The 18,335-nt window shown below is 49.6% G+C and overlaps 1 protein-coding gene across 7 annotated transcripts in view; it reads right to left on the bottom strand.

Annotated features, from left to right (window-relative positions):
* The window catches only part of SLC2A9 (solute carrier family 2 member 9), a 231,717-nt gene that overhangs the window by 157,377 nt on the left and 56,005 nt on the right, over nt 1-18,335 (bottom strand). For all 7 annotated transcript variants that reach the window (XM_070506228.1, XM_044767825.2, XM_070506230.1 and 4 more), the window contains one exon: nt 9,037-9,197. In XM_070506228.1, the coding sequence (XP_070362329.1) occupies nt 9,037-9,197 (161 nt within the window). The remainder of the gene's footprint in view (nt 1-9,036; nt 9,198-18,335) is intronic.

Here is an 18,335-nt window from a genome sequence, read left to right as displayed (position 1 = left end):
CTCAATAAACAAGGAAAAAGAAAACATCTGTAGTATGTCAGATGGCAACAGATGCTGTAGAGGAAACTGAAGCAGGGAAAGGGGTGTCATTTTACACACAGTGGCCGGAGAGGGCCTCCCTGAGAAGGTGACACAGACTTGAATGACAGTAGATGAGCCATATGGATATCGGGGAGCAGCGATCCTGGCAGAGAGGTACATAGAGCCAGACATGGGCTATTCCAGCAACACCAGTGAGGCCAGAGTGGCTGGAGGCACTGGAGGGCCAGAGAGCAAGCAGCAGAAGGTGAAGGTGGGGGGAAGAGGCAGGGGAGCTCGCAGAGGATCTCGTATACCACCATGGCAACTGGGTTTCTACCCTGAGATGGGCAGCCGCTGGAATATTCCAAGGAGGGGAAAGGCATGGCCTGACTTATATTTTAACAAGTCCACTCAGCCCTCTGTGTTGACCACGGACTGTAGGGGTAAGTGTGGAAACAACGACCCTGACTGGGAAGCTACTGCAAGAGCTCAGGCAAGTGCCGATGGAGCTGTGGACCCGGATGGTAGCAGCGGAGGTGGTGAGACGTGGTCAGATCCCAGTGTGTTTTGAAGCCATTTGATGGGATCCGTTGAGGGAGTGGACTGAGATGGAGAGAATGAGAGGAGCCAAGGACGCGGCCAAGGGCTCCTGCCTGAGCTCCGGCACTGAACCCAACGGTGTATTCTGTGCTCTGCAGGGAACGTTAAAATCGCATTCAAGCCTGACTTGAAACATTGGCAACCAGGGCTGCACACCCTCCACGCAAGTTCATCATATTAATATATTCCTTCCCAAAATAACCTCCAGCCTGACAACATCCCAGTGAGGATGGAAACCTTATTTGCAAATAATTCGCAAAGCTGACTCACTAGGGTTGAGAGACGGGGTTTAATCATTGTCTCTGCTTTTTCCCAGGGATGAACATGGCAACAGAAACAAGGGGGATCAGCGCCATGGTTTCTGAGAGCAGAGCTCCAGCACCCCCTTGGAAATCCACCTGGGACACTGGATTCCTTGTTCTGAGCTTTTCCAGTGGTGTAGTATCTTCCCTGTGCAACCCAGAAGATCATCGGCTCTCGGCAGAAGTGGCCAAACGCAGGGAAGAGGGATAGGGTGATGAGGACAGCAGAAATCATGTCCTTTGAGAAATGGTCAAAGGCACTGGGGACATTTAGCCTGGACAAGAGAAGGCTCAGGGAAAGGGTGAGAGCTGCCTGCGACAATTTTATGCTTTAATGTGATACACAGGACCAGGATCAATTAGTGGAAGATATGGGGAATACTACCCAGTTTGGATTTACAAAGTACTTTTCGTTGAGGCCTAGTAAAATGGGGAAGCTCTGGAAATACGGCTCCCACCACACGTCCTTCCAGCAATTCTTTAGACCAACCAAGTCTATAAGCCAAGATGGTACATTGCTTCTACCATCTGTCACCTTCCTTGTGTCCATCCATTTCTGCTTATCCAGCGTGAATTCCTTGTCCATCATTTTAAACATTCGAACACCCTCAATTCCTGGACTAAACCGCCTTCATTATATGTGCCTGGCAGAACCCCAACCCTGATTAGATCCTGGCTTGTCTTGCGCATGCACCACACAGCTCAGCTTGGCTGGAGAAAAACACACCACTGTGTTGACTGGTCTCACTTGAAATTCATGACCACCAATCTCAAGGGGTCTGTAGGGCTCCCTAGCAACCATTCTATAGTTTCCTGGCTCGTTCAGTCTCCGGCTCTCCTCAAGGACTATTTCATACATCTTCTCTCTCTTCAAATCCCTTTGTCCTCTTTCTCAGCTGACGGCCTTGCTTTCTGCTCCACTGAGAAAGCAGAAGCAATCAGAAGAGATCCTTCCAGTCTGAAGATACGTGTTCCCTCCACATGTGTCAATCTGCCTCCACTCTGCCTTCCCTCTTGCTCCTACGGACAGACTTTCCCCACTCTTAGCTGAGGCTAATCCCTCCCATTACCTACTTGTTCCCCGCCCCCTCACCTGCTCAAGGACATTGCTTCAGCAAGTTTCACCTCTTGCTCCTGACTGTCAGTTTTTCCCTCTCTGGTGGAACATCTCATTAACATGCTGGTGTAGCTCCCATCTTAAAAGAAAACAAAAAAATTCTCCTGATCCTACACCTGCCACGCCATTATCTCTGCTCGCCTTTAGAGTAAAACTCCTCAGAAATAGCCATCTACACTCATTGTCTCCAGTTTTTCTCTCCTTCTCTTAAACACACTCCAACGATTGTCTCCCCCATTGTGCCCTTGAAATGGCTCTTGTCCAGGAAACCAGAGACTTCCATGTTGCTAAATCCACCAATCAGAGCTCAGCCCTTGTCTTCATTTCTCAGCAGTGTTGGCCATGGTTGATTACCACCTCCTTCTTTCACTCACCTTCCAGATCTCACTCAATGGTGGGTCTGCTCCAACCGTGTTGGCTGATCCTTAGCATCTTCCCAACCCTCTGAATATTGGAGGGCTCCCTCTCCCCTGAGCTCTAGACCCATAAAGCTAACTGCCTACTCGACATCTCCACTAGGAGGCCTAACAGAGAGTTCAAACCTAATATACCTAAAGCCGAGCTCCTAATATGCCCCTCCTCCTTCCCCGAGAACCCTGTTCTTCCCAAGGGCTTCCCTACCTCAAAATATGATACGATCCATGGGTTCTCAGGCCCCAAATTTCTCTCTCTCACTGCCCACATAATCCATCAGTAAGGCCTGTTTTTTTTACTTCCAAAGCATGTCCAGAATTCAAACAATTCTCACTACTTCTTGCTGTGTCTTGTAACACACCTGGTGCAAACCATGTCATCTCTGGGTTATTGCTAGATGTTCCTAAGCAGCCTCCCCGGCTCCACGGATAACAGCAAGCCTTTCTAACGTAAGTCAGATCTGTTCTTAACACTCCAGTAACCTTCCATCTTGCTCAGAGTCAAAGCAAAAATCCCAACCCTGCCCACCAGGTCCTCAGGATCCGACCCCAGTGATCTCTACAGTTTCACTTTCTACCCATTGACTCAGCCCCAACCACACTGACTTCTGTCTTATCTTCTAAGAAGTTGAGTCTGTTCCTCCCCCAGGACCTTTGCACTTGCTCTTCCCTCTGCCTGGAGAGCTGTTACCCCAGGGACTTCATCAACTTTGCTCATCCCTGAGTCCTTGGCATATAGCAAGTGCTTGATCAGGTGTCCTAGCTGGTATCTCTCTGCCTCTCAGATCTCTGTTCCCATCCCCTAATCTGTGTGTATGGCTGATGGAGGATCCTAGCTGAACCTTCTCCAGAAGATTGACCTCCCTAGAAGACAGATCTGCCTCCAGCAGGGCAGCCTGAAGCCAATAACTGACGAGTGGTAGGAGGCAGGTGCAGACCCCTGCCTCAGACAGGATAGCTCTGTGGTGGGATTCATGCTTCAGACTCCCCGTGGACCAGCCAAGGGCAGCCTGGACCTGAGAGCACCACGTGGGGTGGCTCTTTCCCCTTTTCTCTCTTCTTCCCTCACCTTAAAGGGGACGCTTGAAGAGCCGTCCCTCAACAACACACGCATATCCCAAGCCTGGTCTCAGGCTCTGCTTCTGGGGGACCCCACTTCCTAAGACCACTCCAGCCTGAAAGAAGAGAGGGTCAGCAATCAGCGTATGCGTTCTACTGTGGACTGAACTGTGTCCCCAGATTCATATGTTGAAGCCCTAGCCCAGTGTGGCTGTATTTGGAGATAGGGCATTTAAGGAGGTGATAAAGGGTAAATGATGGCATAAGGGTGGGGCCCTAATCCAATAGGACTCGTGTCCTTACGAGAAGAAGGAGGGACACCAGGAGTGTCTTCATAGAGAGAAGCCATGTGAGGACACAGGGAGAAGATGGCCATCTGCCAGCCAAGGAGAGAGGCCTCAGGAGCAACCAACCCTACTGACACCTTGATCTTGGTCTTCCAGCCTCCAGAACTGTAAGAGAAGAAATTTCTGCTGTTCAAGCCACCCAGTCTGTAGGAACTTTGTTATGGCGGCCCCAGCTGCCTAATACACGCTTGCCACATGCACTGTGGGCTCCTCCAGCAGACATCTAGAGAACTAACATTCTTTCCTACTTTAAAATAAAGACACATTTTAAAAGACTGAACTAGAAAAAGATGAGGAGAAAAATAATACTTTCGAGAACCTGCTATTTGACCGGCATGATGTACAGGACACTGGCTGTTGATGCTTGTTCAACATCCATCCCCCTTCTAATGAGGGTCCCTCGAACCTCCTCCAAGAAACACTCCTGCCCTCACTCACAGTGTGGGGGCTGGGGGTGGTCACGTCTGCCCCCACCGTGGCTCCAGGAACGGCACATGGTACCGTAATGTGAAAGTGCATTAGGATGTTCCTTATCAGGATTTCTCAGCTTTGGCACTATTAACACTTGGGGCCGGAACATTTTTTTGTTGTGGGAGGCTGTCCTGTGCATTGTAGGATGTTTAAACACATCCTTCGCCTCTACTAGATACCAGTAGTACCCTTTGTTGGGACAACCAGAAATGTCTCCAGACATTGTCAAATGTCCCCTGATGGGGCAAAACTGGCCCTGGCTGAGAAGCCCTGAGGGCATGCAACCTCACTCAAGAAAATGAGATTGAGGCCTGGGACTTGAACTAGAACCAATGGAAGAAGAAGTTCACGCTGGGGATGCTGAGCAAGAACAATGTCACCGTGAGCTGCTGGGGCCATCTTGCTCCCACATGGGGAGATGCCCTGAGCATGACGCCAACACAGAGCGAGGCAGAGCCGAGAGACGGAGAAGACAGATTTCATTACAATATCATACAAGCTATTGGATTCAACTGAGTTATATTTTAGTTATGTGAGCCAATTAATTCCCTTTTGGGCCTAAGCCAGTTTGATTTGGATTCCCGTCACAGGCATTCAAAGAGCCTTCCAAGTGACAGGAGACATTCTGTAAATATTCCCTCATTCAACCCCGTAGCTGCTTCTCAGGTGGGTTTGCTTATCTGAGCTTTACGGATTCAAAAATGAAGGCCCGTCCCAGCTGCCTCTTCCTGGATCTCTACTTCCCATCCACAGCGCTTCCCGCAGTCATAATGACTCGCAGGATGAATCCTTCAGGGCCTGCCCGCCTGCCAGAGCATCAGCCCTGGGCAGCAGGCATTGCACTCTTGTTTGTCACTGACGGCCAAGCGCCAAAAACAGCGCCTGGCTCCTGGGAGGTGCTCGAAAATGTTTGCTGAATGGCTGGACATGGTTACATGGTTTGGCCTAGAATCTGACCCAGGATCTCATTTCAAAGCCCATGTGAGTGTCCCTCCCTGTAGTTTCTTACATAATTTCTCTGCTTTGCCCCAAAGGGAAGAACTAGATCCAATGGGAGGTGTAAAGAGGCCAATTTCAGTGAAATTTAAATGACATATTCACAATTGGCTCTGCCAAACGATGGAATGAGCCAGCTCAGGAAGAGCTAGTGATGACGGTGATGGGGATGACGATGATGATGCTCGCGAACTTAAGTTGGGTGCTGACTCTGAGTCAGTCTCCGAGATGAGCACTTTATATTCACCATCTCAGTTAATCTTCATGACAACCCTCAGACATGGCCTCTACTTTACCCGCATTTTACTGAACTAGGTGAAGCTCAGAGAGCTCGTGTAACTCACACATGGCCCCATGAATGGCGAGCATCAGAATCCAGAGTCAAAGCTGGGCCTGCAGCCAGCGTCCATGCACCAACATGGTCACTGTCCTGTCTCATGAGGGTTCTGTCACTAGAGCCATGTAAGCAGATGATAGGTGACCCCAAACGAGGGGTGGGGATTCAACCAGAATTCTCTATGGCCAGAATTCTGCAAGCCAGAGACTCTAGGAGACGAAGAACCTACATCCCTGAGACCAGATAATGGGGGTGGCTCATCTCCAGAGAAGGTTCCTGGCCCCTTCTGCTCCCCTGTCCTCACCCCTCTCCCAGATCACAGAGGAGTCCAACATGTCCCAGCCAGGATCAGCCCCACAGCTAGATGTGCCAGTGACCAGGCCCATCTGACTCCGAGGACCGTCTGCTCTACCCAAACTTCCCTCCCAGTCACACGTTTGAGCCCCTTGCATTGGACCCCAGCCCAGCCTCACACATTGAGCTCAGCCTCCACTTCCCCCTGAAAGCCCCCATGGGAGACGAACAACCAGGCCCCAGGAAGCAATTGTAATCACACCATGCGATGGGAAGAGCGCAGGCTTGTGGTCAGACAGACCCGGGTCTGAAATTCAGGTCAACTGCATTCTTTGCAGCCTTGGGCAAGTTGCTGGGCCTCTCAAGGCCTCAGATTCATCATTTGTTAAACAGGGACAATGATACCAACGAGAGTTGCAACTAGTAAATGATACATCATATGTCAAGCAGGGTATGTAGCCCAAGATGAATAAACGGTAGCCTTCTTTAATTTTTGCTCCTTTTCCTCCCAACAGAGTTACTACTATTCAAGCTGAGACTTCACCCCAATTCAACTTTTACTCCAATAATGATGAAAAAAGGAATTGGCCACTGCTTGGGGCATAAGCACCACACCCTTTGGTCTAATCTCTCTCGTCCTAGGACTACTCGAAAATTCAGTATGTTTCAATGCATTTTCTCTTTTGCTTTCCTTTTGCTTTTTTTTTCCAAAGATTTTATTTTTTTTGCCTTTTTCTCCCCAAAGCCCCCCGGTACATAGTTGTATATTCTTCGTTGTGGGTCCTTCTAGTTGTGGCATGTGGGACGCTGCCTCAGCGTGGTTTGATGAGCAGTGTCATGTCCGCGCCCAGGATTCGAACCAACGAAACACTGGGCCGCCTGCAGCGGAGCACGCGAACTTAACCACTCGGCCACGGGGCCAGCCCCTTTCATTTTGCTTTTTTGCTGCCATGTTCTTGAGGGTAGTAAAGCCACTTTTATTGCCTTCATTTCACACGTGAGAAAAGCGCTGGTTGAGAGGTGAGGTGACAAAGTCCCAAGGCCCAAAGTGCTTGCTGGGCCATGGCATCCTGACCCCGATTCCAGCGTGCCTCTCCCCCTACCACGTGCTGGGGTTCAGAGCGTTCTGATAGGGCAGCCTTGGGTACAGGTGCCATGGCCAATGTAAGGCAGGTACACCTCACAGGCCACAGAACCTGAGGCCAGGGTGACTCCCTCTAACTGCAACAGCCAAGGGGACTAGGGTCAGAGCCCGGATTGGGCCAGAGGGTGAGCAACAATGCCTCAGAGACCCTGGCCAGTGGTGCCAAGCTGGGGCAGCCAGACACTTCCTGTTGTCAAACGGTCGTGGCTTTTACAGCTCCGCTGCCAGCAGGGCCCTGACTAGATCTAACTAACTAGTGGAAAGATCATGGGGCTTCGGCTGACACGTGTTGGTTCCAGCCCGAGCTCAGGCACCGTGTGAGCTGGCTGAGTTTGGCAGATGCCCTAACCTCTCTCAACTCCCATTCTCCATCTGTAGACCCCACAGAGTAGAGAGAATTAAACAAGAGAGTGTGTGTGAGTGCCTGGAGCATGGGGGACCTTAGAAAAGGGCAGCTTTCACAGCATTATGCAATAGTTGTGCTTCCCTGGTACTGAGTTCCCATTAGGCGCTGCCCTGCAAGTGGCCCTGGGGATAAGGAAAATATCACCACCTCGCCTACCTCACTGGGGTACCACAGACCCTCGTGAATACCACATGGATGTTTTCAGGATGGCTTCCTGCCCCAGCCTTCAGAAAGCCTGCTCTGAAACACCATCAGTTCTAATTTGCTCCTTGTTTGGGATGTGAGGCCAGCTGTAAAGAAATCGGTACAACCTTTCTTAACAGTGTGTCTGTAGCCCCAAGGTCTGGGGGGATTTCCTAGGGTCTGTTGAATCTCCTCTCCAATTCAAGTCAATGCAATATGGAGATCTGTTGAACACCCACTATGTATGGAAGTCAAGGTGATGAGGAGGAGGATGGTAAATAATATGGTAAATAATAATAGCTTTTATTTATTGAGCTAGTGCTAATGGGCCATACTCCTTCCTTCATTTTCTCTAGCCTTTAGAACGTTCCTGGCAAGGTAGGAAGAATTGTCTCCATTTTACAGATGAGGAAACTGAAGTTCAAGTACATTAAGTGACTTGGCCAAGGGCACACAGCTAGGAGGGAAAGACTCATGATTCAAGTTCAGACATGAATGCCACAGAGACTCTGCTTTTTCCACTAAAACCTCAGTATCTCCCAGAGGTTATGAGCAAGGATATAAAGAAAACATTTGGGGGAACCTACTGATAAATCAATCTGATCTGAGATGAGTCTATGCCAAAAATAAGCAAGGAATGAACCTCACAAGGTAAAGTGGATCTGATTGGAGAGAAAACAAATGGGAAATTTCAACACAAAGTTTTTGATACTCACTGCAGCCATATTTGTAATATAAGAGACTGGAAATAACCCAAATGTCTATCAAAAGGGAAGTGGTTAAATAAATTATCATCCAGTCATATAATGGAAGACTGTCGAAGCACCTGATTTTTTAAAGAGCAGAGCCCCATGTATTTACATGGAACAATCTCTAAGACACAGTGCTGACTGCTCCACTTGCCCCTACACTCAGATCCACCTCCTCCCTCCCTCCCCTGCTCCATGCCCAGGGACCTGGACCTCCTGGACTGCTTCAGTAAGGCTCCTGGTTTTTCTGGCTTCCACTTGGGTTTGACCAATGAGAGGCGCCAGCAGCAGATTGGGAGTGGGAAGAGAGAGAAGCTAGGGTGTTTCCTCCATGTTCCTTGCCTGTTTGGAATATAGGGTTCCGACGTAGCCCATTCCCTCTGCAACCTCAGCTCCTGCTCATCAGCCCACTGTCCACGGCTTCACTTTGCCTTGACCTCTAGTGCCCCATTTCCTCCCCTTGCCCTTCTGGCATTAAAATCTCTCCAGTTGAACCATCTGGATGGAATTCTGTTGCCTGCTGGGATCCTGACTATGATACAGACATATTATGAACATTATGGAGGAGGTCCCCACACAGAGTTGGCCCCCACTGACCTCCCAAGAACTCTTCCAATCAGCTTCACCATTAACGTCCCCACGAGTCCACCGATGGCGAATATGGACACGGTCACAGACCAGAGCAGAGTCAGAGTGTCCGGGTCTGTCGGATGGCCATGCCTTCTCTCCCACGACTCGTTGTAAAAGGCCTTGATGTACTGAAAACAAACAACAAACCATGTTAGTCCTTCTGTTCCATTCTGCGGCGTGAAGCCAGCCGGCAGAGAAACAAAATAGTTTTTATAGAGCACTTTCTTTATGCCAGGCACTTCGCTAAGTTCCATCTGAGCTTTACGTCATTGAATGCTTCTAACAAATTTTGTGGATGGGGGCCATTTTTACCTCATTTTGCAGTTAGGGAAACTGAAGCTCCGAGAGACAAAGTGACTTGCTCAGTGAAGTGGCAAAACTGGGAGACTGTTTAAGCACTTGATTTTCTAAAAAGCAGAGCCAGATGGATTTATGCGGAACAAACTCAGATCCAACTCTGAACATGGGATAACCATTATAGCCAGACTTCTCCAACTTTGGTGCACAGCAGTCACCCAGGAAATGTGTTAAAAATGCACACACCAAATGTAAGAGAAAATATTTGCCATCTTGGGTGGACAAAGATACAATACACACACACAAAAACCCACTAACCATAAAAGAATAATAAAGAAACACACACAAAAAGAATAAGAAAAACATTTGGATTTCATCAAAATTAAAGTGTTCTGCTCTTCAGAAGACACCATCCAAAAATGAAAAGACAAGCCACAGACTGCACTAACATATTTGCAACACATACAACTACAAAGGACTTGTACGCACAATATATAAAGAACTCTTCAATAAGAAGAAGATAAACAACCCAATTAAAAATGAATGAAAGACTTGAACAGACTCCGAAGAAAATTCACATGATCAGTAAGCTAATGACATGATGTTCAACATCGTTAGTCAACAAGGAAACGCAAATTAAAACCACAATGAGATACCCACTTCACACTCGCCAGATCTCCACTGCTGTCAATTCTGATTCAGGGGGTTTGAGATGGGGACAAGGCGATTCTGATGTGCACCAAAGACTGAGGTCATGGCACTAAGCTCCCCAAGAGAATTCCATCCCCAAGATGCTCAGCTATCCACCGCCCCCAATATGGGCCCACAGATCTCTCCATAGCCAGCATAGGACGTTGCAGAAGAAGCATAAGTTCAGGTTGCACAGATTTGGGCTTGAATCTCAGCATCGTGATTTGCTAATAATTTAAGCCAGCTGGACCTTGGCTTCCTCATCTGCAAAATGGGAATGATGACACTGACACTGCATGATGTTGTGAGAGTCAAACAGGAGCTTGGAGCGGTGCCCAGCACTTGGGTAGAGCTCACACAATCCCCAGGAGGCTAAAATTAACGAGTCTGCTAAGGTTAAGTAGTGATCGATCTGCAGGTTAATGGGGGGAGTTGAATTTGTCCAGCCATCTTAGAAAACAGTTTGGCATCATCTAGTAAAGTTGACGATGTCCCTAACCTACAACCCAGAAACTTCCATTTCTAAAAAATTCCTCTAAAAAACTCTTTCCCATCTGCACTACGATATATCTACCCAAATGTCCGTGGTAGCATTGCTCATTACAGCCCCAAACGGGAAACAACTCAGATGCCCACTGAGAGTAGAGGGAAAAGCACGTGCCAAGACTACACCGCAGAAGAAAGCTCGGCATGTCCACAGAAGTGAAGGAGGCCAGTGGCATGGGATGGGACCAGTAAGAGAAAGAACGGGCCACATGGAGTTGGAAGAGCAGGAAAGGGTGGGTCACATGGGGCCTGAGAGGTCATGGTAACGAGTTTGCTTGTTATTTGGATGTTTCAGATGCAGTAGGAAACCACTGGAGAGATTTAAGCAAAGGGAGGACATGTGTGGTTCGCCTTTTCACAAGACCCCTCTGGCTTCCGCGTGGCGAGGGCATTAGAGGGCAGCTGGAGAGCAGGCTGGCACCCTGCTGGGAGCCACTCCAGCAGTCCAAGATCACGGTGGCCTGGACCAAGCAGTGGAGATGAGCGGAGGAGATGGATTTGAGATGTTCTGAGAGTAGACGGGACAGGACTAACTGGGTTACTGGCTCCAGGTTTGGGGAGCGGGCGTGTTGGAGATGGCAAAAGAGGAACACAGCAGACGGCCAGGTTTCTGGCTTAAGCAAACAGGCTGATGGAGGAGATGAGGAAAGGATGGTAGCACCCTCTCTCTGCGAGGTATTTACCCTCTTCCCATTTTCTCTCTCCTTCTGGCTCCATAACTACCTTGCTCATAGTAAGGAGTGAGGCCAGAATATATTATCGACAACTAGCACTATTCCTAATGATGATGAAGTTTCCATGCCTTAATATACAAGACGTTCTGATTTGTCATCATCCACTGATTCACTCAACAAACATGTGCTGAGTACTGGGACCTGAGCTGGACACAGACATAAACCAGACACGGCTCGGGATCCCGAAGATCTTCTAGTCCACTGGAGCTGATAATGTCTTGTACTGTTTAAGGATGCTTTTAGCTGCAAGCAACAGGATATCCCAACTCAAAACAGCTAAGCAACAAGGACACTTATTAGCTTATATAGATACAAACTCACAGGAGGGGTGAGCTTCAGGACTGTTCATCTGGTGTCTCAGTAGCATGGTAAAGAATCCAGGTGCTTCCTGTTGTTTCACTCTGCTTTCCACAGTTTTGCCCTCATCCTAAGGCAGCATCCACTCATACCTGTAGGATGGCTCCTACTGGCAGTTTTGGCCACGTGCTTTCCCACTCATGTAAGACTGGGAGAGTAGTCCTGGCTCTTAGAGATCTCATGATGTCAAGAAGAACTTTCCCAGAAGCCTCTAGAAAACCTCTCTTTATGTCCTATTGGCCATGGTTGGGCATAGGCACCTTAAGTAATTCAATCATTGGAGAGTGCAATAGAACCGTTGCCTGGACCTCTGGCCCTGAACTCCGTTTCTTATCTTCTCCTTACCTTAGTAAACAGCACCACCATTCTCCAGTTTCTCAGCCAAAACCCATGAATTCATCATTAACTCCTGCCGTCGATCCATGCCCCTCAATTAAACCATCCTGACTCATCCCTACCCTTTATAGGTTGAATTGTGTCCCCCAAAATTCATATGTTAAAGTCCTAACCCCCACTACCTCAGAATGTGACCTTATTTGGAGATAGGGTCTTTCCAGAGGTAATCAAGTTAAAATGAGGTCATTAGGATGGAAAATCCTTAATCCTTAATCCAATACGGCTGGCGTCCTTATAAAAAGGGGAAATTTGGACACAGAGACATGCATAGAGGGAACATGATGTGAAGAGACACAGGCAGAGAAGGCAACTGTCTACAAGCCAGGGAGAGAAGCCTGGAGCAGATCCTCCCTCACAGCCGTCAGAAGGAACCAACCCTGCCAACACCATGATCTTGGACTTCTGGCCTCCAGAACTGTGAGAGAAGAAATTCCTATTGTTCAAGCCACCAACTCTGGTACTTTCTTGTGGCATCCTTAGCAAATTAATACTCTGCCCTACCTCCAAAATACTTCTCACCACGTCCACCTGTCAACCCCGTCCAGGCCACCCTCCCCTCTCACTGGGACTCCATAACAGCCTACTGTCAGACTCACCAAGGTGCTCTGTGCAGCCCCTCTGAGTGGGTACCGTGCTGTCAGTGGCTGCACGTTAAGCTAACATTGACCACTCAGTTTTCGTGTACTCCAGTGGCCATCTGTCATCATTTTGGCTACTCAGCATCAAAATCCCCCTTCCCATTTGGGAGAGCTTCTTGTCTCATGAGCCCTGTGGGAAACAGAGCCCACTCATCACTACAGAGGTAGACAATGCCAGACACCTGCTCTCCCAGCATCCTCTGCAACTAGGGACTGGACGTGTGACTGAGGCTCAACCAATCAGAGCCTGGACTTTGTATGACTGTGTGAGGCTAAGAAATGGGGCTGGAGCTCCGGCAGGATTGGGTTTGGGGGCAGCGGCTGTGGGAGCTGCGGCGTCCTACGCCAACAGTGCAATAGACAGCAGTGGTGACTGCAGGGGACCCTCCAGGACCTGCACTGGGTGTGCTGTGGGGTGTTATCCCAGGCTGCAGAGCTTCTAAGCCTGGCTCGCCAGTCTGCCCAGCAAGCCTGCCAGCTGCTCACTATTTCTTCAACAATTTCTTTTTCAGCTTCAATCAGACAAAATTGTTGTTATTGTTTACAACTACTGAAACGCTACCAAAACATATAAATTATCTCATTTTATCCTCACGACAACCCTCGTGGGAGACACCCTCATTACAGATGAGGGAACCGAGAGTTACATAACCTGCCCACAGACACGTGGCTAATCTGTGGTGGAGGGAGATTGCGCAGGGTCTGCCTGACTTCAGAGCCTGTCGCAACAACCCATTAATGGACTCTTCATCTCACGCTGATGGCACGAAAGTTAAGCAGCTAAGTCCAATAGGACATTTATTGACTTAGAGGTCAATACCAATTAGGCCCTTGTTATGAGCTAGACACTCTGTCAGGCCCTGCAAGTGCCACAGCGACAAGCCTCAGGAGCACAGAGTGTAGGAGCAGAAACAGTGAGACAGTTGCTGAGCCAAAGGGATGGCGGGGCCACAGGAAGGCACGGGTGCAGGATGCCCGAGGGCTAGAGCAAGTATTTACAGCATTGAGACCCTTCCGAGAAGACGGCAGAAGGAATGCGTATCCAGAACTTCAAAGGCACCCCTCCTGCCACCCAATAATCAGGAGACCCCAAGGCAGAGAGGGTCATCCTTGGATGTGACCGTGGCCCCCACTGCAGTCCTGCACTGATTCAGGCAACGGTGGCCTTGCCGAGACCCACTCCAGACAGCCTCTCATCACCACGCTTGCAGCCACGACCAGTTTCCAGGAACTAAAGTACAGAAACCAAAAGGCTGCTGTTTGGGGACATTTTCTCTTTTCTCTTCTAGCCATTCAGGAGCCCAGTGGGAGACGGGGTGCCCTCATATCGTGCATGCTAGGCATTGCTTTGGGAGCCTGTGCAGAGATTCCTTATTTCAATTTTGGGAAGCTGGAGGAGGGAAGCCTCGCAGAGAGGGGAACAGGCTGAGACTCGCAGCATGGCCTGTGCCCCTGCAGAAACACGCTCCTCACACGGCCCCCGAAAGCTCATTTCAGAGTGACACCTTTTGCGGTTAACTGTTTGTCTCCTTCAGGTGTGAATCAGCAAAGGCCTCCATGAAAGGCAGCCTGAAGGCCCCTGGGACAGCAGCAGCCAGATGATGAAGGCCGTTCAGCTAATTATTTGCATAAACCCTCAGTGAGTTTGAGATTTGTGGCTCTAATAAATGGGAACACCGACTTGTAGTGCGGGATACAGAACAAGTACTTCAATGACTGTGTTTCAAATTGAGTTTCTGCTGTGGGTCAGTCAGCACATAATAATACAAAAGGTAACCCAGACATCATATTTACAGCATGCCATGCACTATTCTAAGACCTGGACACACGTGAGCTCATGTCATCCCCCCACAACCCTCTGAGTCAGGGACTGTGTTTCACCTTCTCTTTCAGGCAGATGAGGAACCTGGGGCACAGAGCTGTCAGGGGCTTTCCCAAGGTCACACCACTCCCAAGGACTCAAACCCAGGCAGCTGGGCTTCAGAGCCCATCTCTTAACCACTCTTCTATTCCTACTCTTAGTGTAGAAACTATAAAACTGATTGTATCCACACCTTGGTTGCACGTTGAAAAGCTGGATTAGGGAAGAAGAGACACGGAATGAAGATTGGTTGACTGCTAAGCCTCGACCAGACATCTGTATCCCGTGTCTCAGCTAACCCGTGCAGCCAGCCGGTGAAGTTTCCTTAAGAGCAGAGAACTCTGGAGGTGAGAAATGCATCTGGAAGCCATCCAGAATGTTGTGGAACTCCAGAGCCTGCTCACGATGACAGTGTCTGTGCTCTCCTCTTCCTGGCCACACTGCCAGGTCACATTTCTCAGTGCCTTGCATCAGGGTGGGGTCATACGACTACTTCAGACCAAGGCAGTGTGCGCAGAAGTGATGTGTGTCACCTCCACGGAGGGATTCAGCCTTTGTGTTCCTTCTCCTCACTCACTCCCTTTTTTTGCAGGCTGGTCATTCACAGGGGAACCAGCAGAGCCCTCTGAAGCCCTAAGGAAGGGTGGAGCCACTCAGCTGAAGGAGCCAGGGCCCCTGAGCGACTGCACGGAGCAGAGCACCCCCACTCACCTGCTCTGGATGACAGGAATGGGAGACGAACTCGCATTGTGTTAAGGCCCTGAGATATAGGGGCTGTTGGTTATAGCAGCTCATTGACCCTAACGCAGTCAACCTGCCTGCAGAGCCCCTGCCATGGCAATCTCTGCGACACAAGGCTGCCTGGAGGAGGAAAGACTGAGGCGAAGTCAGGAAGGGTAAGCAGGCTTGGAAAGACGGGCCTCCAATTAGACGTTTCCTTTTATTTTGGGGGGAACTTGTAAGACTCCATTCGAAAAAAGTATTCTGCAATATAATATAGTTTTAAGATCTCTGTGCCAGTCAGTCTCTAGCCCATCTCATTCATGCATTCCTCATTTCACTTTTCCACTGGGCCTGCTTCCAAGAGGCCCATTCTTGTGTCTTTCTGTCTGGCTCTACAAACCTGCTTCCTTACCACCAGGGGCTCAATGCTTAAGGGCCCTCAGAATCCACTTTATTCAACTTTCATCTCTGCCACTTCTCTGCTGGGTGATCTTGAGTAAGTTACTTAACCTCTCTGTGCCCCAAGTTTCTCACCTGTTAAATCATTTCCCTCCTTAAAGAGTTACTGTGAGGATTTAATATGAGAATGAATATAAAGCCCCATGCTGGGTCCACAAGAAGCACACAATAAAAATCAGAAACTGGAGTGGCTGGCAGTGGTGTTGATATCATTATTTCTGATCAGTAAAATAAGGGGCCTAGACTCGTTTATTTCTCACGTCTAGGAATCCATGAATAGTTTATCACTATGTCCCCAGCCAACAACTCAGAGGCCAAGCTTCTGGCCACAAATTGAACTATGCAATTCCTGGCCAGAAGACCTGGCTTAGAGCCTGCAAATGATGACAGGAAATTGCCAGACAATGGGAGGCCACTTTCCTTGTAGCCTGTTTTACAATATTAATGCTCCTTACTGATTCACAGAAAGCCTGTCATAAATTCTCCTAAATTTGTTCTCAGGAGTGCTGTAAAATATATATGAACAGAACGCTTTTGTGGAGGGCCCGAGTGCACGTACCATTCGAGGCACACCAGAGCAGGTCATGCCCACAGCTGCTCAGGGATTTGCAAAGACCGCCCACACTGCTGAAGACACAGGCACAGCGAGCAAGATACGGAAGTCCTTACAAACCAGGCTCTTTGAAGGAAGGACCACAGAGGGACAAAATTCCACAAGCCCAGCAGTGCCACCTAATGTCACCTGGATACCGGAGAGAAGGCTTCCGGTGCAGAAAAAGTTAACACATCCAGCCTGAAACTGCCTGCTTGCAAGGCTGGCCCCAGGCTGGCATCGGGGAACTTGGATTTCGAGAGGATTCCCACCATTCCCAGAATTGACAGGCGTGGCTCACGGAGCCCAGGCTGTGCCAAGAGTGTGGTTTATGCTGCACACCTGCTTTCCTTCTGGAGTGAGGAATCGTGCACATGCTGAGCAGAACGTGCCCATGAGGCCAGCCTCTAATAAAAACCCTGAACTCTCAGTCTCTGATGAGCTTCCCCGGTGGCCCACACTTCACTTGTTGTCCTACTTCTTGCTGGGGGAACTAAGCACATACCGTGTGACTCCACTGGGAGAGGATTCTGGAAGCGTGTGCCCGGTTTCCTCTGGACTTTGCCCCACGCACCTTGTCTCTTTGCTGATTTTCCTTCGTATCCTTTCACTGTAAGCAATCGCAGGCGTGGGCAGGACTACACGCCAAGTCTTATGAGTCCTCCGAGTGAATTGTCAAAACTGGAGGTGGTCTTGGGTACCCCAACACACCTCTCGGGACCTAAGGAAAAGGTCCAGCAGCCACTTTGACTTGACATTTATCTGCATGTTTGCGGTGGCTTTCTCCTCCCCGCTGCCTGAGTCCCCTGGAGGAGAGTGGCTAACTGGGCAGGAAAGAAGCCTCTGTACTTCTAGACAGCTGAGAATATTCTGCTCCCATGGCGGGCTTTCAGAGTGAAAACCGAACGCGATGAGAAAGGATGCATCCATCGCAAGCAATTGTCAGGCAAGGAAGACTTCCAGAGCTTTCTGGGCTCCCCGCTCAACCAGCTTTGCAATGAGGGGGCGTGGCCTGACCCTCGGGTTTAATTATACAGAACATGAAGGATGGAAGATCCATTTTCTACTTGGCCCCAGGCAGAAGCAGAGAAGTGTGTGCCCTCCCAAATAGCCTTCTTATTCTACAAAAATTAATCCTTAGCCTCTCTCCTGCTGGAACATTCTTCTGGGAGACTGCATAGCTGTGTTTGGGGAGGCGGGGGGGAAGGGGGGCGCCTTCACGCAGACCTCTGACATTTCCCTCTCCTTCCAGCATGGCCTCCGCTCGGCTGGAATGAAAAAGGCGAGTGTTTTCATTCTGTTCAAATTACTTATGGCTGCCAAAAACCAGTCTTGAGGCAGCAGGGGCTGTCAAAGGGCATCTGATCCGATCCAGTTCAGCAAGATGGTTCTGACTACTGATTCTGGAATGACTTACTTTGTAGAACAGGAGTTAGGACCCCAGCTTGCAGGTGGGGCTGCTGGAAGGATTAAACAAGGGTGTGGAGTCCCCAGCATGATGCCGGCATGGAGCAGGTGCTCGAAAATCTCGACGTCTCTCTGCCGTGGGTCAGAATCAGAATGTTCCCAGGCCCACCAGCAGCCCTGCTCCAACAGGCTCCCTCCGGGTTTTCCCGACTGCCCGCCCTGGGGGGCCTGCGGGCCTCTGCTGGCTGTCTGACTACAGCACAGAGGGGCCCCAGCTCTCTCAGCAGAGCTTCCATTCCCCCAGCCCTAACGGGACCACGGTCCTTTCCCCTCTACATCCAACAGAGGCATCTTTCCCAGAGGAAGTTTATGACATAAGAAAATTCTGAATCAAAGATGCGGGCTTCCTGGCTCCAATAAGCTGGGGAGCCTAGGGGAGGGAGCAGGCAGGGGTGGCACCCACTGTCCCCCAGGCCTGGAAAGGCCCCCCTTCTCCTGGTAGCCAGCAGCTCTGCCAGCTCCGATTAAAACCAAACCAAACCAAAATGACTCACAGCTCCCAATTT

This window comes from Equus asinus, chromosome 3, assembly GCF_041296235.1.
Source record: "Equus asinus isolate D_3611 breed Donkey chromosome 3, EquAss-T2T_v2, whole genome shotgun sequence".
Taxonomy (NCBI): domain Eukaryota; kingdom Metazoa; phylum Chordata; class Mammalia; order Perissodactyla; family Equidae; genus Equus; species Equus asinus.
Note: the sequence above shows the minus strand (reverse complement) of the source record. Positions and strands in the feature narration are given on the sequence as shown.